At 34.9% G+C, this 25,008-nt stretch overlaps 2 protein-coding genes across 2 annotated transcripts in view; one reads left to right on the top strand and one right to left on the bottom strand.

Moving 5' to 3' along the window:
- Nucleotides 1-823: 823 nt before the first annotated feature.
- LOC145661088 (zinc finger MYM-type protein 1-like) lies at nucleotides 824-1,984 on the bottom strand. Its single transcript, XM_081726532.1, has one exon. The coding sequence runs from the start codon at nucleotides 1,982-1,984 to the stop codon at nucleotides 824-826; it is 1,161 nt and encodes a 386-aa protein (XP_081582658.1).
- A 2,667-nt stretch (nucleotides 1,985-4,651) lies between these two features.
- Nucleotides 4,652-25,008, top strand: part of Nab2 (Nuclear polyadenosine RNA-binding 2) — an 84,627-nt gene continuing 64,270 nt past the window's right edge. Inside the window, exons 1-2 of the mRNA XM_081772204.1 lie at nucleotides 4,652-4,958; nucleotides 22,891-22,933. Of these exons, the coding sequence (XP_081628330.1) occupies nucleotides 4,920-4,958; nucleotides 22,891-22,933 (82 nt within the window). The 5' untranslated portion in view covers nucleotides 4,652-4,919. The remainder of the gene's footprint in view (nucleotides 4,959-22,890; nucleotides 22,934-25,008) is intronic.

Genomic DNA, 25,008 nt, shown 5'->3' with positions numbered 1-25,008 from the left:
AGTTACGCCATCTTTTGTAAAACCGCACGAATTAATTCCTAGACCAAATATATATATATATATATATATATATATATATATATATATATATATATATATATATATATATATATATATATATATCAGTGGCGGCTCGTGCTTTGAATTTTAGGTGGTGCACAATACAGGGTGGCCCAAAAGTAGGTATATACCCCTGCATTGATCAAGTATAATATTCTAGTTTATGGGTTTATTTGCTCCGGCTCTTCTGAGCTTAAGATATAAGTAAAATACATTAAGAATAAATAATAAAGAAACTAAGTCTATCTGATGGATAACAATAAGAAATGATATTAAATGCAATGAGCTGATCAGTACGGTACTGTATACCTACTTTTGGACCACTCATGACCTCGTATTTTTCATTATTATTAATATTATTATAAATAATAGTAATAGAGCACAGGCTATAGGTTAGTGGCGATTCATGACCCAAAGATTTAGTAATGAGAAAAGTACTAAGTATTTCTCAATTAATAAATAGAAAATTTAGTGTAAAGAAAATAAAAATATTTACCCTACTTGTAGAGAAAATCCATTCTTCTTTCTTTGCTTCTGGCAAACTTTTCAATAACTTTGTTATTAAAGTCCTTGATTCCCATAATAGTCTCTTTCAATTGATAGCATTGCAAGAGCAGATAACCGTTCCTGAGACATCGAATTTCTCAGAAATGTTTTCACACGTTTCAATGTGCTAAAGCAACGTTCTGCTTCTGATGTTGTCATTGGAATTGTAACGATAATTTTTAGAAGTTTTTCACATTCACTAAACGTTGATGACAAATTATTTTCGCAAATGAAATCTAATAAACAGAGAGCACCAGACATTGCTCTGAACTCTTTCATACCGTAAATTACACCAAGTTCCGTTCGAAGTTTTTTTCAGATCTAAGCAAGGATACGCGTCACATGTCGCTTGCAACTGTTCGTCAGGGAAATGTGTGTTGTACTTCAAAAAGTTGTTGGGGGTAACCAGAGAGGCTGCAGTAAGGTGTCCACTGAAGCTAAATCTGTTTTTGGCCTGGCAAACAATAACATCACACACCTCTTTCGCTTCTCTTTTCCACGCGGAAATGTATTTTCTCCTTTTCTCAGGTGGTTCACATTCAACGTCACCAATATTCTCTCGGACTTCCAATATCTTTCGCTCAAAAGACTGGAGAATCTCCCTGACGTAAACAGCATCAATGTCTCGTTTCTGCAATTGATTGTATAAGATGTCGACGTGAGGCATTATAGAATGAAAAAATGACAGCCAAAAGTTGAAACTTTCCCTTTGTAAAGTTTCAATATGACGGGATGCTTGGTCGATGGTACTATTATTCAAGTCTGTATTTTGGATTGTTTCGAAGCACCTAATCAGCTCTTCTCTATATTCATAAACAGTGTTCACACTCCGCAAATTAAAATTCCATCTCGTTGGAACAGATCGTGGCAACCGCTTTCTTACTATGTCGTCCAATATAGATGTCCGCTGTGGAGAATTTGAAAAGAAAGTACAAATACCCTGTAGATTTGCAAAGAAAATCTTGACGTTTCTATTAGTCGACGCTGCATTTAACATAACCAAATTGAGTTGATGAGCATGACAGTGAACGTAAGCAGCACTTGGATAATCTTTTTTCACAATAGCCTGTACACCACCAGAAGAACCACTCATTACTGCAGCACCGTCGTATGTTCGTGATATCAACTTCTCTTTATTATTTACCACGTGGAGACCAACTTCTTCAATAATACAAGAAGCCAAGGTTCGAGCGTCGTGTTTAGAGGGAGTGACGAAGTTCCAAAATCGTTCCACTGGTTTGTCATTGACAATGTACCTGTAGACAATCACCATTTGAAATACGTTAGCTACGTCACTTGGGGTTTCATCTGCTATGACAGATAAAAATTCCGCCTCTCTTATTTCCTGAGCGATTTCTTCATGGCATACTTCAAGCATGCAGTGGAGAAGCTCATTTTGTATAATTTTTGAGGCACCCTTAAAAACTGTTGCGCTTTCTAAATGACTTTTGAGAGCGCTGTCAAGTTCAGCACTAAAATTAATTAATCCACGAAATACGCCTGGATTTGAAGAAGAGTCTGTTTCATCATGCCCTCTTAAAGCCAGTTCGAAGGCGCCACAAAACCGAATGCAATTGATAATTATATTGAGCACGTACCTGTTTTGCGTCACTTTTTGATTGTGGTTCTGAATGGACAGCCTATAACCAGCATCCAGTTGAGCAGCAATATTCACATTTCCCAACACAGTTAGATTAAGAACGTGTTTTATATGGGCTGACGAATTTTCATGTTTTTTTATTTTGTCGTGCAGATGCTGGATATCCACAACACCTTTTTTACTCCACGCATCTTCCCCTGCCCCGAACAACAAACACGGAAAACAAAACAAAGCATTTTTAATTTCACATCCACATAACCACTTATGCTGTTCGTACAAATTTGGATTAAACTTCCTTGTAAATGTTCGTTTCGCACTTCTTATTACTTGTGTTATATTGAGAGTCGGAATCGGCCTTCCGATGTTTTTCACAAGTAGCTTTGCTTCTAAACTTCTTTTTGAAAACGGCTCATTTAACAGAGACGTTACAGAATTCATTGTTACTTCACGTATATAAGGGGCAGACATAATTATGCAATCACAGCAATCATGTTCCAATGAACAACAAAGACCGGTACACGCACGCACACACACATATACAAACACACAACACTACGAACAGATTCGACAATTCGATCTCACTATCAGCTTCGTGAACATACTCCCGTCCGACTCTGAATAAAAGATTTTTTCCAGTGTGATTTATTTTGCGTTAAAAGAAACCATCGAAATACTCCCCCTCAAAGACCTTTTAGTAAGAGGGGTGTTAGCCCTTATTTAAGCAGCCAAAGGCGTGGGTGCTAGTAGGCGGAAGGGGGAAGTAAAAAAGGACAAGGGTTTCGTTCCGTATGTTCTACATTGTTTCTGCGAGGACATTGGTTAGTTGAGGGCTTGCAGTCTGCTTTAAAATCTCATCCCCTCCTCCAATTAACGCTCTTTTTTTGCTCTCCAAAAAGGAAAATATTCTGTCTATGCTGCCAAATTTCTACTCATTCAGATACAAGTGTATTAAATATTGACACCCTCAATCCATCTTCACTCTTCACGGGGTCGCCTTTACTGTCTTCATAGCTGCCTTTATCTTACTTGGTTGACAGAACCAATAGTTATGAGCACTTGGCAATCTCGCATTTAGGCAAGGCACAAGTTTTTTCTTTCTTTTTCCCTCTCTGCGACTTGGAGGAGCGGACTATTCCCCTTCAGGCGAGAACCGTGTCAACCAATATTGCAGGGGGAGGGATGGTGGAGAATTTCCCGTTCCAAAGCGTTTCGTTTTGGAAAACTTGTGTTTGTTGGTAGAATTGTTTGTAAACGATCTGCAAATATAGTAGATCCTTATGAGGCACTATAAGAATCCTTGCACCTCGCAACCCCCGCAGTAGCCAAGCTGGGGAGCTTGTCAAACTCGCAAGCAGAAAACTATTAGCCAACCCCATTTGAAACGCACTTCTTTAAGGAAAGGTTATACAATAAAACGAAAAGTGATTCAGCACAAATAAAAATTGAAAATATTGGAAGGAGGTTTGTACAAACATGCAAACATTAAGAGAAACCGCCGCTGATATATATATATACACAAGGGCGGATCCAAGGGGGGGGCTACGGGGCTATAGCCCCCCTTGACGCTCAGGTTTACACTGGATAAAATGGACTTCAATTCTGCTTTACACTGGATAAAACGGCAAATTATGGTTTTAGCCCCTCCCTTGATCATATCCTGGATCCGCCACTGTATATATATATATATATATATATATATATATATATATATATATATATATATATATATATATATATATATATATATATATATATATATATATATATATATATATATTTAAGCGATGTTCTAACTTTATGAAGATCAGGGGAGCAGAGTTGTCTTCAACATTGATAGGAGGGTAGATTTGAGACATTCTGGGCGAAGGGAAGGAAATGAGACTCATATTACGGTAGATGAATCTATGAATCTGCTTTCTGAGGTAAACCTGTTGTATATTGTATATTAAGCGATGTAGATGAAGTAATAGTACTGTGAAATAGTGTTCTTCCCCCCAAAAAACGCATTTCAAATCGGATTATTGGGGGAACAGTTTCCCTAGCGCCCGGTATTTGCGCCAGTTGATGCCAACTCACTTTCAGTAAGCTTTATACGAGTTCTTAGAGCATCACTGTGCAAAAATAATATACGCGCGGAAAATAATATGTAATGCAGTACTTTTTTTTAATTACTGTTCATTCATTTTAGTAGTGCTATAACAGTTGTTATGGTTTAGGATAAGTGATCTTACATTTGTAAACACAAAATACATCTTTACTATTATACATTGCGAAGAAATACTCCGCCGGCGGAAACTGGAGTTGGACACAGGCTATTATCTATAAGGTGAAAACAAACTAAATTTGGATAAATTATAGAACAGGGGAGTCATTCCGTACTAGTCTTCACGAAATTCTGCGTACAGCAACACAGGACAAAAGATACAAAAATTCATTTATGTGTTATGCCGATTATCTCAAATTTTGTGTTGCGTTAATGCAAACCGTATCTGAACGTGACCGCAGGACGGAATATGTTTGAAAATTACATTACTTTCTTTTTCTGTCCTCTGAGACGTCCACTTTCGCTTCACGCTTTCTATGTTCACTGGTTAGAATGAATGAGAAACAAATGAGCTACGATAATTGTATGGATGCTCGGGCTTATGAAGAATATTTTTGTTTTGAATGATTGTAAACATGTAAAGACCTGTTTCTGATAAAAACTGACAAAATGGATGGAATTGGTGTAGAGGTCAGCAAGAAGATTAGGGTAGGTTATTTATGCGAGTCCTCCGCTTTAGAGTTTTTTAACATTGCACAGTAAAGATTTGAAGCCTATTAGAAGTTGGCTAGCTATTTCTGGTCGGGTGTTTTTGTCTGAATCGTAATACATGTACAGTAAAACCTGTTAATGTGTGTCCTATCTAACGTGACGAAATATCTGTGAATTATGTAAATATAACTCTTATTGTGATACAGATTAAGAATATGGGGCCTATGTTTAGCAGAAGGGGTCCAGTTCTTTTCTCTAAAAAATGTTACAATTTTGGTAATTTCTGTTCACATTCGGTTAGTTTAGGGTAGGGTTTGTTAGTTTAAGTTAGGTTAGTTTAGTTTATGTTATATTAGTGTAGGAGTTCCGCATAATTTTCCCAAAAAATGATAGAATTTCGCTTATTCTACTAATATTACGTTAGTTTAGGTTAGTTCAGGTTAGCTTACGTTAGTTTATGTTAGGTTAGGTTAGATTTGGGGTTAAATTCCAAAGTTGGGCGTCCGTTTCCAGCAAAATTTTTAAAATTTACAGGAAAGATATGGATAATGTGATCGTTTGTGTGCTTGATAATATGCAAAAGGGCTTAAGTTTAGAGTTGCCCCTCCAGTCTGAAGGTGCCCTTGGACTTTGCAACATACAAAAAACAGTCCTTAAAGTATTAAAAATTGTTACATTTCACTTAACTTTAGTACTCCATGGGCTTCACAAAAATTTAAAAGGTTTTCTTCATTATTTTTGAGCATCCGTTACACATGTTCGCCATATTCGCCATATTTTACAACTACCATGCTGCTGAAACCTTCCGTATCCGGCAAATAGTACTAACTTCCACATATCTTTTCTCGTATTAAACATAACTCTCAAGCTGATCTTACATTCCTAAACATCAAATAAAAACTTCAAATTATCATTTCTTACCTCATTTCTCCTATAAATTATCCTGATTTTTATAAAAACCGGAGGGGTAATTCTAAACTTAACCCTGCAAAAGTCTCGAAAAATCTGTTTATTTGTTATATATAAGAGGTTATAAACATGGGACTATACGGCGAGCGGAGGGAACTACTTGGCGCAAGGTAACCAAACAGTTGCATTGTGGGAAAGAAACGAGCATTTATGTTATCAACATGGCGAATGTACAAGGGCAATGAACTAACAGTTTTAACATTTGTGAAACAATACGTTGATAACGAGCACAATCTTTTAAAAGTTTGTGAAGCGCACGGATTAATGAACCTAATAACAAATTGCAGAAAGTGTGGAAATGAGATAACAGAGATAACAGCGAAAAAACGTGGCGAAAGCGGACGCCCAACTTCGGAATAAATGCCTAGATGTGGTTACGTTATGTTATGTCTAAATACTTGCATCACTCATTTCTCCTGTAAATTTTGTGTTTTTTACGTGCTTCTGGACCCCTTGTACTAAACATACCCCGAAGTTTTATATATAGTGAAACTGCACGCTCATTTCTTAGGAATAGCATTCTCTTACCTTTCCATCTCAAAGAGGTAAAGTAGAGGAGTGCCACCAGAAATAGTTGTTAAAATCTTTCACTAATATAACATTTCGTAGACTCTTATTTTCATGGCGTCTGCCCACCAACTGTATACATTTAAAATATGCCTGCAAACTTTCATGCTATGAGCTTATTTAAATATAAATAGTCATATTTTTGGAGGTGCAGGTGTAGTTTTGGCGCACCACGTTTGGAAGATTTACAGATTAAATTCAATATCTTGCATGAAAAGACGGAATTTATTCCGAAATTGGTCGTCCGCCTAGTTTTTGTTTAAAAGCGTAATAATTGGTTACTTTGTATACCAAAGTTTAATATTTAATTCAAACAATATTGCCGAGTTAAGGCGGGTTAGGGCCCCGCAGGGCATGTTGTTTTCTGTTTTTATTACAACTAAATGGGAAGGGGGACCTGTGTTGCAGAACCTTGTCGCCATGTTGGTTATGTTACCCTTACATTGACAAATATAACTTTCTCCACGTTTCTTTACGGTTATTTGCTTACCGCATTTTCTATAATTTATTTTTAGATTTATTAAGTCATGACTTTTACTTACTTTTAATAGATTTTCCTGATTATCACCAGCCATGTTAACAAACAAATGCCCATTACATTCCCATAATCCTACCATGAAGTAACCTTGCGCCAAATAGTTCCATGTTTAGAACAGTTTATATAAGAAAATGAAGTCAACTTTCGCTCTCCTTATACATTATCAAGCACATTATTTATTTCTTCCCGGTAAATTTTCGAAAATTTGCAAGAAACGGACGTCCAACTTTGGAACTTAATCCGAAAAGACATATTTATGAGGAACATATTTCTGAGGCGACAGAATTAGGGTCTAAATACAAAGAGATATAACTGTAATTTAGGTTTACAAGTGTAGGGTTACTAGTGTGAAATCACTACAAGTGCTTTACGACGGAAAGTGAGAGCCTATGAAAGTTTCACTGTTAGATGCTATTTTGCATCGGTGGGAGACCCGGGTTCGATTTCCGGTGGGAGCTCATGTGGTTCGGATCCCACGTTAATCAGTACGTCTACGTCTCGTATAGCCTCGATACTGCAAGGGACGTTAAACTAAAATCAACTCAAGCTATTTTGCATCGGCGGCATATTTGTGCACAGTGTACATTACCTGTGCTTTATGTTTACAAGTGGAGCGTTACTAGTATGAAACCATAATAAGTGCTATTGAAACTCGTCTCATTGCCAAATCCCACTTCTTTCCACTCCTCTCGCTTACGCGCATATCCACCATTGCTACGCGCCTCCTCCATTCGGTCGCGTTCTCGCGCTACCGTGCGAGCCCACCAGCTTCGCCCTGCCCTGACTCGGTAGATAGCATTAGTACTTTTAGTGGCCACCTAGCAAGGTTGGTTTGTGTTTTTTGCACCGTAGTTTTTATGCTCCACATCCGAAAGCCGTATTTGGAAGCAAATCGTAAAAGAATTGTGATTTTTCAAGAGACTTCTGGTGGCCCCTTTGGTTTTTATATATGCCAAGAGAGAGATTTTCATGTTGCCCAGTGGAAACCTTGTAGAGAACAATAAACAGGAAATTAGAGATAAAATTATAATTTTTCAACAATTCTTTCTAGTGGTGCGCCAAAGGTAATTCTATATGGATTGGGGGGGGGGGGGAGCGAATTTTTCAACTTAAAATTTCTTACTTTCGTGGTGTATTTTCTGTATTTTTTGGTTCAGGTTAGTTTAGATTAACTTTGTATCGGTTCCCCAGTTCCAAACTCTCTCTCATAAATAATATTCATGTAAATGTCTATATCATTAAAACGATCACTAGTTAGAAATCGTGCTTCAGTCTGTGCTAGTTGCTCGTTAGAAGTAAGATTTTTTAGTTATTCCGGTTCAAAACAGGACGAAACAGCGGGCCGGCGCGATGGTGTGTGTAGGGAGAAGGCGGTTCGAGGATCTCTGATTCGATCCCAGACCATGTGAGTTTGTAGTTAACTTAATCGTGTTTGTGTTTTTCTGGGGGGTGATGCTCGTATTTTCTCCCACATTTTCATTCCGCAAATTATTTCATAATCACTGTCCTGTTTAGCATAAAAGGCAAAACTTTAATTCCATTTCTCAGGGAGCAGGTGCAAAGTGACGGTTTGCATCAACGTAAACAAAGAGAAGTGAAAAAGAACGCGCGCAACCTGGGCTTGGAATACAACTGGATGCAATAATCCACCCTTTTTGTTGCTGTTACTATGTTCACAGTGATTTACATGTTCTACACATTGATTTTTCCTTCTAAAGTAACAGATTGGGAAGGTTCTAGAATGTTGGTCTGCAAATATAGGTGAAGGTAGAATAGTAGCCATTTTTTATTAGTTTTTTTTTTTTTTTAAATCAAAAGTCAATAGTAAATTCACATAGTAATGCTGAACGTACAATAACGAGAGAAGGCGGTTTAGTAGTCAAGTTGATTACTTTCTTTATTACAACTGAATGAATGTCGACCAGTGTTCTAGAACCCATCATAGCAGATTTCATCTTAAATTTTAATTTTAAAATGTCCGCTTATTCTTAATCTACACCAGTAATATTTCAAAAGTAGACTACTCATAAATTAGACATACTTTGAAGAAATTGTTAACATAAATAGGTTTTACTGACTATTGCCGTTTAAAATCTACTAGTTGAACTTGCGCTCTCTACACAGTGCATCATTCACATATGAGTATGAATCTCCTTGTCATTCCTCACAACATCTGTATCTGTCCTTTTACAGACACAAGTGAAAGACATCTTGATAAAAATTGGGAATTTGTACCATAAAGGGGAGGGTTTTTTTTTCGATTATTTTTTCAATATCTCGCACCGTTTGCAAGATTTGAGCCTACTTCCAATTGGAGTTCCTAATTCATGTATGACCAGTGTTTTCTTTCTTCTTGCATTCAGTATGTAATAAACAAACACATTACACACACAATTAATTATAATGTCAGTGATATATGATGTTCATTGGACAAAACACTCCAAACAATAAAGATTCATCTTAAGACTGGAGAAGTGGTTATCATTCATTTATCCATGAAACAAACGCCTGAGAGATATACAACCCCATTATACAACTATGTTGTGTTGGAATGTATAACTCGTAGGAGATGATGGTTTACTTTTTTAAAATTTCAACATTTCCATCGTATCCCTAAAAGAGTGTGATAATGAAATAACGGCCATGATTTTTTTTTTAATATTCAATTAGAAATGGACAGTCTACACAAAATTTGGAATCGACCAAGAAAACGACACGTTTCTAGTACTTGTGTTTTCGAGATCTCATTGTCGAAAGGATTGGAGACAAACATAAACCTAGCATTTTATATATAGATCCTATACTGCGTCCGTGGGTTTTCTTCCGTTTACTTCACTTTAGTACTTTAACCATTTCATTCATTCTTACCATCTTCGTCTCCTTCAGCCTACACAGCATAACCTTGGAACGTAAAACTGAAAGGTTTCATTTCATTTCATTTCAGAAAAGGTATCCAGTCGAAATGAAGGTAAGAGTATATCGTGCAGATGAAAATTTCGTTCACTTTAATATCTACGAAATCTAGCGTTTTCTTTAGGAAAAAATGATGAGCGGATTGATAATCTATTGGTGCAAACAAAATTGTATAAATGTACAATTTGTGGTGCAAAAATCATTATCTACTTCGGAAATAGTGGTTGTTCTATTGGCTCATATATGTTTGCATTTTTCTTATGTTCATTCTTGCTGAGATGTTCAGTATGGATGGACGACGATAATGACTAAAAAAAGTAATCTGTTGTAATAAGGTTTATTGCACTGCACTGACCTTTACTTGTTCCTTTGGTGATGGTCCAAACTCATTGAGTTCTCATTAATATTTCAGACGTAACTCACGATATAATAATAGATTATATACATTAATGGAATTTTTTCGTTATTCGGTAAATCGTTGGACTACTTCGACTCTTACAAACTGGTTATTTCTGCTAAGTGTTACGTGCTTAAACATGGAAAGAACATGTTCATAATTTATAGCTTAGAAAACATCCCGACGAAGGGGATTGTTGGATTATGCCAAAAATATCGTTGAGAAGTCAATGAGTTTGGATCATCATCAAAGGAAAACATAAAGCAGAATGGGAAAAAAAAAATATTTAAAAAAATGTTAATTTTTATTATTTAAATCGATTTTTAAATTTGAATCACATCTACTTCCTTGTGTAATCCGTATCGCAAACTGAAGAAAAAACCACTAGGAATTGGAAATAACTTTAATTACAGGGAGGGGTGGGGGGTAACTAGGCTGAGGCAACCGAGGCCCTGAACTCAGGGGACCCGCCGACTCTTACCTAAATATACGGAAAATGTAAATACAAAATGGAGTCCACCAGAAAAAATATTTGTGAAGAAATTTAAAAATATATTAAACCGTGGTAGTGGTATTTGTAGGAATAGGGATTGATATTTTATTCCTATATGTTATTATTTTCCCCCTACATCCCTGCTTGAAACGTGATGTCTGTTTTTCGATGAAGACTGTTACGGGACAACAATGGAATAGTTGTGTTGCCAGCCAATAATTGACCAGCAAAGCATTACTTGGCTTGGGGGCCGCATAACTCCTTTCTGGGGGTCATGGGGCGGAGGTAATTATAAATTGGAGGGGGGGTCCGCGGAACCTTGTTACGCCCCTGATTAATTATGCCATTTAAATGCAAACGTCTAAATTGTCGAAAATGGAGAAACTTGCTAGAATAACACTAAAACTACAGGAGCTGAACACAAAGCAAGTGAGGACAGCTGGTTATGTTCTTCCGGTGAGTGACGAGTTTTCGGGAAAGTTGCGAATCTGTGTCAAGAAGAGACGAAATCGGGACCTTCCCTATGTTCGTTCAAATCGGAATTTCCCCTCTGCATAAAACTCGCGCTTTCATGCCCTGTGCTATACAGTTGCGTCTAATTTTGTTTGCACCTCGCCTCACACGTGCATCAGTTTTTCGTTGATCCTACGAAGAGTTTTGTGTAGAATTGCTAATGTCAGGCCTTAAAAGAGATCCTGTATGGATCTCATTCATTCGTATTTCAAGTACAGAGAAACGACGCAACAATAGCAAATGCAGTACACATATAGAAGAATATTAAAGAAGAATTGTACGACCTACTTCAAAATAAGGAGAGAAAGAAGTATGAAAGCAGATAAAAACAAGCTCTCAGCCCCCTTCTTGGCTTACATACGGCTTCAGAAGCACGATCTCACTGCAGAGGAGAGTAATTCCGCTATGCACTTTGCTGAAGTCATACAGTGGCGCTTTGCTCTTGCTTACATTAATTAATTTTCAAGCTAAAGCAAACCATTTTCAAGTGTCATGTTTTTGAATGAAGTATTACAAAATGTGTCTGCAGTTGAATGGTGGAATTCACAAAAGAATTTTATCAATAATAACGTGCTACAGGCAATTCTTCAGCTTCTTACAGCCTCTACTTCATCGGCAGGAATAGAGTGATTTTTTTTTCCACTTTTGGAATGATCCATTCAAAAGTGCGAAATCGTTTAGGGAGAGAAAAGGCGTCAAAGTTGGTCTTTTCGTTTAAACAAATGAACAAAGCAGAATCATTGCTCTGCGCTCTGTGTTAGATTGTGTTCTAACACAATCAAAAGTAGAATATGAAGTAACTTGTTTTATGTCTGTTTGTGGTGTGCTACAATATTGCAAAAAGCAAGATTGTGTTTAGTGCTGAAAATCTATATTTATGCAAAATGAAAAATTCTCAAAATTAACAATAGAGGCTTATGATAAATCGATCATAGCATCTAGTAAACAGAACAACACAAATGTTAGAAAATAGCAAATGTGAGGAGGCATTTTGTAGTAAAAGGTACTAGTTTCATTTATAGGCATAATCTTATCAAATGTTTTACATCATATAGTACTAGCAGAATATTCTTAAAATTAGGCAGTTAATTATCTACAACATGTATAACAAGATAATAGTAGCAGTGAATTCAAAAGTAAGTGGCTAAACACCGAAGCTTAAAAGAACTTTGTTGAGTTGATTTTGAGTTTAATGTTTCTTTTAGCAGCGAGACTGTATGAGACGGGACTTACTGATTAATGTAGAATCCGAAGTATATTAACTCTCGTCGGGAATCAAACCCGGGTCCCCAACGCCAAAGGCGCGTACGCTAACCGCTTAGCTACGAAAGAACTCTAAAAGAAATTTGTGTACTCAGTACCTAACATGTACTGGTTGAAAAAAATAGAAATTTTATAATGCATTTTTTGTACAGACGTTTTGAATTAATTACAAAACATATTGCAGTTGCAATTAAGGATTTAGGCTAGTCAATATTTTTGAAGCCTAAGACATAAGTTGACGTTCTGAACTCCAACTGGTTACGATTCAACTACTGTAAAATATACATTCCAGCTGTTTACATATTTTATCCTTGTTTCTTATGATATCATAACTTAGTAGCATCCATCATCGAAATAACAGAACAGAAACGGGATTTCACTTATTTTACTCTAAATTAATTCATTGCAGAATTTGATTTAAATCAACGATTTTTATTTAGAAAATCGGGTGATTTAAATCATTCCACCCTCTCATTAAGATCAGTAGAGTGTTAAATTTTGAAAATGTGTTCAATTATTTGTTACTTATTTTACGTTTGTGAAATAAGCATCACCGTGTAGTGCAGATAGTGTTTCAGGCCAAAAAAGAGAGACTACAAATGTGATCCCAATACTGTTAGAACTCCTTTGACAACGTTTCACCTGTACTAGGTATGCTGCGAGCAGCGGGGAGCGTGAGAAGGCTTAAACAAACGAGGTGCAATCAGTAAAGCATAGACATTAAAATATTGTTAGAGCCAAGGTGACGTAGTCGCTACTAAGGCATCCTCCTACCAATAGTGTTCTTAGTACCGGAGATCATTTCATCATTTTCCTCAGTTATAGTATGGCCATGCGTGGCATAGTCTGGAGTGCCGTTCAATCTTGTAGATGTGTTAATCTGTTGTGCCTGTTATCAAAGTCCATATTTGAACAATATGAGACAAAGGATCCGACTTTCCTTTAAAAATTATATTAAAAGATGTTTTTGTAATTAAATTTAAGACTTTATCCTGTGTATAGGAAAAACAATGGTTACTACAATTGAATTCTTATAAAATATAAGGATAATTTGAGTCATTGCCTCGAATAACCCATAAATCTGCATTTGTCGTACTAAATAGCATACTTGTGAAATTGTACGCGCTTTACAATTGAATCATATTGTTCTTTGATACTGGTTAACAAAATAGAGAGAAAGAGAGAGAGAGAAAGTGATCGCATTACGGAAATAGGTATCATGCATATGCACACAAGACGAAATATAAATGGGTTAACCAACATTTTCGTGATCATCATGTTGAACTTGTAAATATAGATGCAACACATTTACGTTGATTCCGTAAACTAGTAAAAAGATAATAAATAAATAAATAAAAAGTTTTTACAAAATCCTAATAATAAACGACAAACGTCTCAGTACGTGAATCACGCTAATTTGTAATAATAATTATCACGCCAATAGATGTCACTGCGTGCGCTATCGGATGTTAAACTGTAAAATCCAATTTGCTGATGTAAAATTATTGTGAAGATTTAATTGGAAAGTAAAAATTGTATTATTTCTATTTATTCATTAAAACAAATTGTTAAATGTAACTAATTAGAGCTTTTAATTAAGCAGTAATCACCCTTTTTAGACTAAGGTCAAACGCAGCACTAACGCCAAAAGTGTTTTACCATTAAACTTAAAACATTGAGAACTATTGACGCCATGAAGAAAGACAGGTACTTTTACCTATCTCACATTTCAATGTAAATTATATAACTGTAATCGCCTAGAACTTCGTATTGCATCGATATTCGGACATGGTCCATATAGCACTAGGTAAATACCAACTTCTAATAACTAGGAGATAATAAGATACCGCATCAGTTTTCTTCATACAAATTGCTTATACAAGGTGGATCATTTATCTTGATACGCCCATCTGACTTTTAAACTAATTGACAAAAGACGCTGAAATTTGTACCATGCAAATATCGACAGGGGGACATTGTTTGGCATGCTCTGCGATACCACAAGGTTAACAGTGTTACCAAATCAACTTAAAGTTGTATATTTTCAAATGGCAATACATCAGATTAATACATATTTCAAGTTTACATGTAAAACGAAAACATGCAATACCACACTTGTCATGCCATGTTGCAAACTAAGGACGGTACAATTTGACAAACATCCAAATATATTGGTGGCCTCTGCAGTAGTAATAACGCAAGTAGGACGGACGGAGCAATGCATACTCCAAGTTTCTTAGTGTCTAATACTATGACCATGAAATATAATGGATTTCGAATGAATAGTAACACAGATACAAGGGATTGAAAATTTGACTTTTTTCAAGTCTTTATTTAAAAAAAACTGCTTAGATGTGTAACTCATCCAATTACATAGATGGTTTTCAATAGGTGTGAATATCACAATGACGTTTACAGCAATTTGATACCTGAAACCATTCTGGAGATATGTTGAAAACTGTTTAAGTTTGCAACACTGCTTAAAATTATATAATTCCCAGAACTTATTGTAATTACATTTACCAAAAAGTATTGTTATTATGTTATAGAAGCAAAGTAAATAAAAAATGTTTTAAAAGTTTCCCACAAATATGCTATTTTAAGGTGGATCACTAGGTGTTCTTGGTGCTATGTTAAACGCTGCTTGTATAGTGTGGCGTTGCCAGATAGCATCGAGTGTTTACTTATGCCAAATAATAAAGGAAATTATCATGGAATTCTGCTTGGATGGATACTTACTGGAGAAATTAATTTTCGACCCTTATCGGAATTCATAGCTTAGTTTCGCTTGTCAAACAGCAATGCTAGAATCCAGGAATTTTCTTATTTTGATTATCACAGTAAACGTACAAATTTGGCAACAACGCATTATGGCGTTCTGCGCAAGTTTCTTCTCAAAATCTATTTCCTTAAATGTTAATTAATATTTAAAGAATATGTGGAACATAAAACGAGAAACGGTCAAACAATTTATCAATTTCATAATAAGATTGTTGCTTTAACATACTTTACATATACAAATAAACATTTCATAAAAATGAGCACTTCTAGTAAGATCTAACAAGTGCTGCCATCTTGTGTGCTCATTGTGAAACGAATCTAGTATTTTGTTTTCTTTGTTACCTTTTTCGATATCAGAAAACACAACCAAATGGATCAGTGTCCGGTGTTATAGCTGAAACACAACTCTATCTTATAGTATCTTATAGTACAATATTTATAATATGTATTACCTGACCACGATAGCAGTACGGTTTTGGAGGGATGGCGCTGCTGTTGTGTTTACATTAGTTCCAGGGCAATCGCGATGGAACCGGGGTGCGGAGAGTTTCACCCTGCAGTGTATCCAACGGTTTTAAAAAGTTGCAGTTTAGATGTTATACATAGCCTAATCTGTTTACGCTTAATAAAGAAAGCTATAAGTTATGTAGTTGTAGTGAACTAGTCCTGCAGTAATGCAGATCTATTTTGAATAGTGATATATGAATGGAAATTACCAATTTAAGATCAACATAGTACAATTGACAATTCAGTGAGCTTCTACTGTGTATTAAGCAGATTTTTAAAATTTGATTACGTATTATTTGATTTCATTATAAAACAGGAGCAACCTGCAAAACACAAGAATGACGATGTCAATGACAAGAAGATTAATGTAAAGTTGATAGCATAGGGACTTGCACAATACCTTGTAATTCTAGTTTAAGTCAAGTTAAGGTTAAGGCTCACGATGCTTATGTTTGTTTTAAGTGTAAGTTTATCGGTTGATCAATGAATTATTTTCTCGAGTTTCGGCCAGGAAAGAATTCCGATGTTTCCACTAGAGAACTGTGAAAGTCCTCTCCGTTGCTTTATTGGCTAGTGCATGTGCTTTTACTGTACGTGGTTCTGGGTTTGATTCCCAGTGAGAGACCAAAATTTAATTTTACAATCCTTCACTTTCATTAATCACCTGTGTCCTCTAACATAAACAACATAATCATGAGCGTTAAAATAAAGATTTTCTTTTTTTAAATAAAGAAAAGTGAATACTTTGAGGGAAAAGGAGGTGAAGAAATTTTTCCTACATTTTTTAAAGATTTATGGGATTGGATAGCTTGCCTTTCGGGATTGATTTGTAAAATTTGATTCAGTACATCCTTCTTTTAGGATCATTATAGAAATCCAGCCCTTGGTAGAGTTCGAATAAAAGTACTGATAAAACATCAGCGTATGGGTATTGCTTCAGTAAATAATAAATTCACAACTTTTATTTATTAGGAAAGAAATTTCTCCGGGACTCCCCTGAATTTCTCTCAGGTTCTAGATATCATGTGACAAAGAATTAAATCTACTAACTGCTTTCACACACAATATAAATTTGAAACTTGGGACCCTAGTGGTATCTTTGTGCATGTAGTATATAATAATGCTTCAGAGAACTGAGTTTAGCCTGTAAGTACAAGTTGCCTATAGTTAAAACATATCAGATGTACGGTCTTGTTTAATAAAACCTGCCCCTCCCCATCTTCTATCTGAAAAGCCCTATATTGTTATTTATATATGCAATTCAAAGACAAAGGCAATCGTCTTTATTCAGTTGTATTTTTATTTTAAGTGTAAGTATGAAAATGTGCTACACATGGTTGCAAGAGGTTGGGTGGCTTTTTTTTTTTTTTTTTTTTTTTGTTTTGTTTTGTTAATACTGAACTTAGGTACCTAATATTGGGACCCATCTTATTCATGAATTGATGTAAGAAGCGGCCGCATTAATTCCAGCCGATTATTTCATCACTGGTATCATGAGCAATGAGATAATAACAGTGTAAGAAACTCCGTTCTTCTCAAATTTGATATTTTGAAATAACTTATGAGAGTGGTTTCGTTATTCAAATACATATTCACTCGAATCAGTTTCAAAAGTAGCACTAATCTTATAATAACGCAATGGCTGTAAGAGTTACCTTGAAAATGTATTTTTTTTTTTTACGTAATTCAGAGATTTTTTTCTGGATTTCACTGGAGTTATAAGAAACCTTCAATTATCAGGCGCCCCACTTTAATCGCTCACCCTCCGCCCCCAATGCAACATTGGGTATATTTGCAGCTTAGTGCAGCTTAAAGGAAGCATGATCGTGCATATTTGATTTCTAACTCTCTTGCTCATAGCGTTGCCCTCGAAATGAGATGAGAATTCAGGTTTCCTCGTCTCGTGTCGTAAATGTTTGTAAAAGTCTCGTCATGAATCAAAATTTTGTCGTCTCGTTTTGTAAATTTATGTACAAAATATGTTCCTAATTCCCGTCTTAGTTTCATGTAGAATTTATCAGAATTTTTCCAGGTTACGACGAGTCTACGAAAGATTGATATAACAACATTTAAATTATATTTATTATTGAAGTAAAATGTGTAATGACTTGCGTATACTTACATATTGATAAATGCTCTTTATTGAGTTCATACAATCACCTTATCAAGTTTATATGCGTGAAGTGGTTTATTACGAACAGAACAAAAAGAACTGTGATAGACTAATTACAACTAATCCGGTTAGAAACACTGCTGCTTGCATTTTAGATCCAAAACTGGCCGCCCGCACTCATTCGCTGGTCAGGTAATAACGTTTCATTGCGCAGTAGTTAAGGGAATGAGCTAAAATATGTATTGACTTCCGGGTGGTGATCAACCTTAATTTCACACATCCCACAAACGTGAAGATATCAAATTTTGTCATTTTTATCATATCTCCTTAATGGTTTGAGATATCAAATTGCTGTAAACGGCATTATGATCTTTATATTTATTAGAAACCCTGCATACAATTTGATGTAATACTTATCTAAAAACTTTTTCGAAATAAAGTCCTTTGAAAAAAGTCAAATTGTCAGTTCGTTGTAATTTTGTTTCTACTTGTTTGAAAATAACCATAATATTCGATGTTCAGGTACTTTGGATGTGAATTACCCCATCCATCTCACTTGAGTTATTACTGTTGTAAAACCCTCCAAATTTTGGTTGTTTTTCGATGTTTGTGACACTGTTGCGTCCTAAGTTTGCAAGACTGCGTGACATGTATGACATTGTAACATTGTATACTTTCATTTTACATGTAGGTTTAAAATATGAAATAAACTGACGTAGTGCTATTTCCAGAAATACAACTTTAGATTGGGTTGACAATTGCAGAGTATGCCAAACAATGTTCCCTTGCCAAAATTTGCATGGTACAAAATTTCAGCTGTTTTTGTCCACTAGTTTCAAAGTTACAAAGGCGTATCAAGATAAATAGTTCACTCTGTATATATACAATACATATGTATATATCAAAAAGAATAATACTAAGCAAGAAACTAACATCGATAGATATTTCTATTAACACACACATATCCGCAAACATTATCAAGGTTCCTACAACCTGGAAAGTCAATACTTTTTTTTTTTGGGGGGGGGGGGTGGACAGGGAAATGGGTTCTGGATCATAGAAAAGTCAGGAAAATTGAGCAACTATTTTGGGGGAAAAAAGTGGAAAAAGATCTAGAAAAATACTTGTTGCTTGATTATTGCAGGATTTTCTTTCACTCATAGAAATGCATCTGATAAGAAGTTTTCTTCAGAAAAATATACATTTCCATATTTGGATTCTCTGTTGATACCAGCGATCGCATGTAATGAAATTGCTCTTTCTTGTAAAGATTGCGCTTACTGGATTTCCTTCGTTCTTTTAAGCTGATACCAGCGATCGCATGTAATGAAATTGCTCTTTCTTGTAAAGATTGCGCTTACTGGATTTCCTTCGTTCTTTTAAGCTCTGTAGTTGGGATTGTGAGCCCTTCTGTGTCTGTTCTATTCTTTCTGTATATATATTGCTTTCTTTTAGATAGTATATAAAGAAGTATACACGTGTATATTTTTTTAATTTTTTTTTTTTTTTTTTTAAGTTTCTGCTGATGGTAAGAAATACGATTCATATCAGCGAAATATTTGCTGTTTTTCTTTATGTACAAGTATGCCACAAATTTTGTAGTGTGAGATGGATAGAAAATGTGGCTAGTCTTCACAGAGCACTTCAAATTTGGGACCACATGTGGAAGTTCATAAGTGAAGCAAAGCTACCAAAATTGAATACAGTTACATCATTGAGAAAGGCTGCTAGTGATCTAATCCATTTGTAAAGAGTAAGCTGACTTTTTGTAAGCTGCTTTCCGAAGAGCCTTCTTTCCAAAAATTCCAAACACGAAAGCTAATGTCTCCTTTATTCATCAGGTTCTGAGAGATCTTATGATCTGCTGTGTGAAATCAGATGTAATGAAAAGTGAGAGCATATCATTTCATTGTGTTGATACCAGCTCCCGGAAAACCTGATAACAAGCAAGAATATTGATATAGGATTTGCAGCAAATCGTCTCTTCCAGCCGTTGACAGTGAAGGAGAAGGTGAAACTTGAATTTCCACGTGAGTGTCGTAGTGTGTTATGCTCAGTGATAAGAGAACTGTAAGAAAGAAGTCCTCTAAAACACAGGGCCATAGGAGCTTGTCATCATTGAGTCGTGACATATCCAGAGATACCCTGTGACTGGACAAGAGATTTTTCCCTACTCCTCCGAGAGATCCACAATGCCAACATACTTTATGTAGTAGCTGAAAATGCCAAGAAGCAGTACTTATTCTGTAATCTGGAGATAAAGCAGCTTGAGGAAATCTTTCAGTGTTACGGTAAAGAAGGACTGGATATTTCCTTCAGGAACTTTCTCTTGGACAAGGAGGATTTCAAAAAGTTGTGGCATGTTGTAAAAATGTGCTTAATTTTTTTTCTTTTTCTTTTTCTTTTTCTTTTTCTTTTCTTTTTTTTTTTTTTTTCACGGCAGCGCAACTGTCGAAGATGTTTTTCGATAATTAAGTCTATGTTAGTAGAGAACATGCTGGAAAAAATAGTTGTGGCACAGCGTCAAGTGTACGACAGTATCTTAGAAGCAAATGAAGTTCACAATATTGAGATCTCAAAGAAGATGCTGGGTTATATTTCAAATGCACGGAAATGTTATCAGGAATATCCGGACCAAAGAAAGGTCGAAAGGAATGAACAGGAACAGAAGAAATCTGGGTAAAGGAACTTTGGATGCAAGGGTCAAGGAATTAGAAGAAAAAAGTAAATTTGTACTTAAGAGAATGGGGAAAAATAGTGTGAAGAGATTAAAAAGGTGAAGAAGGAAAAAAAGCTTTACTGTATTGAAAGCAATGTTGCTAATTAAAACTTCGTCAACATACCGAACACAATTGTGTTAAACATTTATTCTTTCTTGCAATGTTATGGTATTGTGATATTTGTTGCCGTCCTTATTATAATCAAAATTTAATTAATAACTAACTAACTAACTCTAAGGCCTATGGAACCCGGAGGTTCAATGCCGCGTTCACAAAAGCTCTCCACTGACTTCTATCCTTAGCTAACTGCATCCAGTTTCTACTTTGTATTCCAATCTCTGCGAGATCCATTTTAATATTGTCCTCCCATCTGCGCCTAGGTCTTCCTAATGGTCGTTTTCCGATTGGTCTTCCAGTCAAGACTTTGAAAGCGTTTCTACTTTCTTCCATTCTAGCTACATGACCCGCCCACCTAAGCCTCCTAGACTTGACGACCCTAACAATGTTGGGTAAACCATATAAATTATATAGTTCCTTGTTATGAAGTTTCCGCCATTCCCCATTCCCGTTCCTCTTGGGTCCGAATATTCGTCTCAGGATCTTGTTCTCAAATACTTTCAGTCTATGTTCTTCCCTCAGAGTAAGTGACCATGTTTCGCAGCCATACAAAACAACAGGCATGATTATCGTTTTGTATATTTTAAGCTTCAAATTCCTCGACAGAATTCGCGACGACAAGAGATTTTGAACCGAATAGTAACACTAATTCCCTGCTTTTATTCGACATTTAATTTCTTCGTGAATATGATTTTCCTCTGTTAATATTGATCCTAGATATTTGAAACTATCCACTTTATCAAAAGTATTATTTAATATTTTAACGCATCCATAATTTGTTGTATTCCGGTCCCGACGCACTTCCATATATTTAGTTTTCTCTGCATTTACTTCTAAACCCAGCAAGCGTTTAATAAGATCTCTGCATTTCTTTCTATTGTTCATTTATCATCACCTATTAAATTTACATCATCAGCATATGCCATTACCTGGTGAATACCGTTCAACTGTAGGCCCTGGTTGCTATCTTTGATTTTCCTTATAGCGTATTCCAGAACGAAGTTAAATAATAATGGCGACAATGTATCTCCTTGTTTCAGGCCATTTTCGACGTGAAAGCTCATGGACAAAAATTTTCCTACCCGGACTTTACTTTGGGATTCATTTAAACATATCTTAATTAATCTAATTAGCTTTCTCGGTATTCCAAGTCTGTAAGAACGTTGTATAATGTTTCTCTCCTAACCGAGTCGTACGCCTTTCTAAAATCAATAAATAGTTGATGTACCGGGGTATTGTATTCCCACTTTTTTTCGAGTATGTGGCGAATGGTAAATATTTGGTCGATAGTTGATCGATTCCGTGTAAATCCGCATTGAATTTAATTAATAGGGAATATATAATGAATATGTATAACAGTTACGTTGAATATGTATAACAATAGTAATCAGTAATCATACCAAAGGAAAATTACTCTGAGAAACGGTCGGCTGTAGGGAGAGGAGGAGCCCAATTTCACAGAAATTTCTCTGGAGAGTTATGGAGTCAGAGGATTTTTTTTTTTTTTTTTTTTTTTTTGCTCAAAACCTGTAAAAATCCTGAGTATATTGTCACGGCAATCTAATCTATTTTCCATTCCTTTTTTTTCACTACTATTTATTTTAATAGAAAGAATATTTTGGTTCATCATCAAGATCTATATCATGGGGGATTGTACGAAACCCATAGATTCACATGGGAATACATAAAGGACACTATTAGGATTTAAGCAAGTTAGATTATTAAATCTGCGATATATAACTAATTACCTTGAGATGAGGTGAAGAAGAAACTAGTGTAGCTGGAGGCTTGGGCGAAACAACTAATATATTTAAAATTGAGGAATATTAAAATAATGATAATATTAAAAGATAACTTGTGAAAAAGGAAGGGAAATACTTAACACTGGAAAAGTAGGTGGAAACTGGGCAGTAGAAACATAATTATACTGTCATTAATACTGTTAATAATAATATATTGTACTGTTATTAATATATACACATTTGATCTTAACTGTGCACTGAAATGATTTTATTTTTTGTTTTAATTTTACTTACAGTCAGCCATAAAGGCGAAATTAATGGAATTGGGGGCATATGTTGGTAAGTTGTTTCTTCTTCTTTTGTATATCTTTGAAAATAAATCGAATTTATCCTGTGTGGATGAAAACATGTAAAAAGTTGTACACAATTAACACTGTTACAGAATGTGAAAGACTTAAAAGTTGTCTTTATTTTATACTTCAGTACATTGATTTCCTAACTTCCGTGAAGCCCGTACTGATGGTTCAAGAAGTGCAGTGAAATAATGGTTTACCTGCTAATTAGAATAACATATCCTTATTAAGTTGTAAACATTGTTACGTCAGATATGTATTCGCTGGTTAGTTTTCTTTTGTTACTAGTATTACCATACCTTGTTCGTAACCTAATAATGTTTATTAAAGTACAATAGAACTTTCGTGAAATTGATGTTGTTTTTTTTTTAATTTTTTTTTTTATTTATCCATATGCCACATTATGAAAACTGTTTGTTTATAAACAAGATCTGGCAATAGTCATAACAAAGGAAAATCCAAACAATTTCATATTTGAAATTAACAATGTTTATAATTCAGCACTACTCTGATTTGTGCAGGTGAGAAGTTTTCGTTTGTTTTACTGTAAATTCTTTAGCTTACACCAAGGATCCATCCTTCAATATTGCTCCGTAGGAGAAAACAGTTTTCAACGTTACCGAAATTAATAAAACTGAATTATAAATATAAGGCTTTCATGATCGTAAATGTCTCTTTCTCTCTCTCTTAAAAAGCGTGTCACAATTGGTGCATAATCTAGTTAGAAGATTAAAAATATGTGTTATTAAATAGGTACTATTTAAAAAAAATGGATGTTCTTGTATTGCTAAAGACAAATGCTTTAATAATAAGGAAAATTTAAAAAAAAAAAAAAAAAACTGAACATAAATGACTTGAAAGTGACGTGCCTAAGTGATTTAAACGTTAAATAATTTCAGTATTGTCTTTGGTCTATAGGTTTAAGCTGTGTAACTTGTACGATATTGCCATATCTAAACTGAACCAAACTTACTGAATTCGAACACGCTAATCACTTAGCCATGAGAGAGCTTATGTAATCAGTGATGAAAATTTTCCGGAAAATTTTCCGATTCATAAAAACATACTCCACTTATTTCTACATCGTTGTATAGCCGTGATGTGAGGTGGAAAATTTTCTTCTATACTTTTCCGGAAAATTTTCCGTTCTTAACTAATATCAGTGATCAAGTAACAATTCCTCAGTATTCATAAATTGATTAAATTCATGTATAGAAATGTTAAAAAGTGAAAGATTGTTTAAAGAATCTGAAAATTTTCTTCAATCGAAGAATTGTGTTTTGTACAGTGATGAAACTTTTCCGGAAAATTTTGAAACGGAAAATTTTCCGATTCATAAAAACATACTCCACTTATTTCTACATCGTTGTATAGCCGTGATGTGAGGTGGAAAATTTTCTTCTATACTTTTCCGGAAAATTTTCCGTTCTTAACTAATATCAGTGATCAAGTAACAATTCCTCAGTATTCATAAATTGATTAAATTCATGTATAGAAATGTTAAAAAGTGAAAGATTGTTTAAAGAATCTGAAAATTTTCTTCAATCGAAGAATTGTGTTTTGTACAGTGATGAAACTTTTCCGGAAAATTTTGAAACGGAAAATTTTCCGATACATAAAAACATACTCCACATATTCCTACATCGTTGTTCAGCCGCGATGTGAGGTGGAAAATTTTCTTCTATATTTTTCAGGAAAATTTTCCGTTCTTAAATATCAGTGATCAAGTAACAGTTCCTCAGTATTCATAAAATTGATTAAATTTGTGTATAGAAGTGTATAGAAAAAATTGAAAGATCATTTAAAGAATCTGAAAATTTTCATGGCTCAGACAATTTTCAGTACTATGTAGGAACAAGTGAAACAATGTTTCATAAATCGAAATATTTTGTGTCTTATATGGAAAAATTGAAGAACTTTTTTATGAGTCGGAAAATTTTCATCATTTTGAAGCAAAAAAAAAAAAAAAAAAACAAACAACTTTTTGTGAATCGGAAAGTTTTATTGCTCTGTAGAAACAAATGTAAGGAATTTTTATGAATCGGAAAATTTTCATCACGT

The sequence above is a fragment of the Thermobia domestica genome, chromosome 9, assembly GCF_964235325.1.
Source record: "Thermobia domestica chromosome 9, izTheDome1.hap1.1, whole genome shotgun sequence".
In the NCBI taxonomy this organism is placed as follows: domain Eukaryota; kingdom Metazoa; phylum Arthropoda; class Insecta; order Zygentoma; family Lepismatidae; genus Thermobia; species Thermobia domestica.
Note: the sequence above shows the minus strand (reverse complement) of the source record. Positions and strands in the feature narration are given on the sequence as shown.

Excerpts from the sequence above, each read along its gene's own strand:
- LOC145661088 (XM_081726532.1), bottom strand. The coding sequence starts at position 1,984 with ATGCTTGAAGTATGCCATGAAGAAATCGCTCAGGAAATAAGAGAGGCG.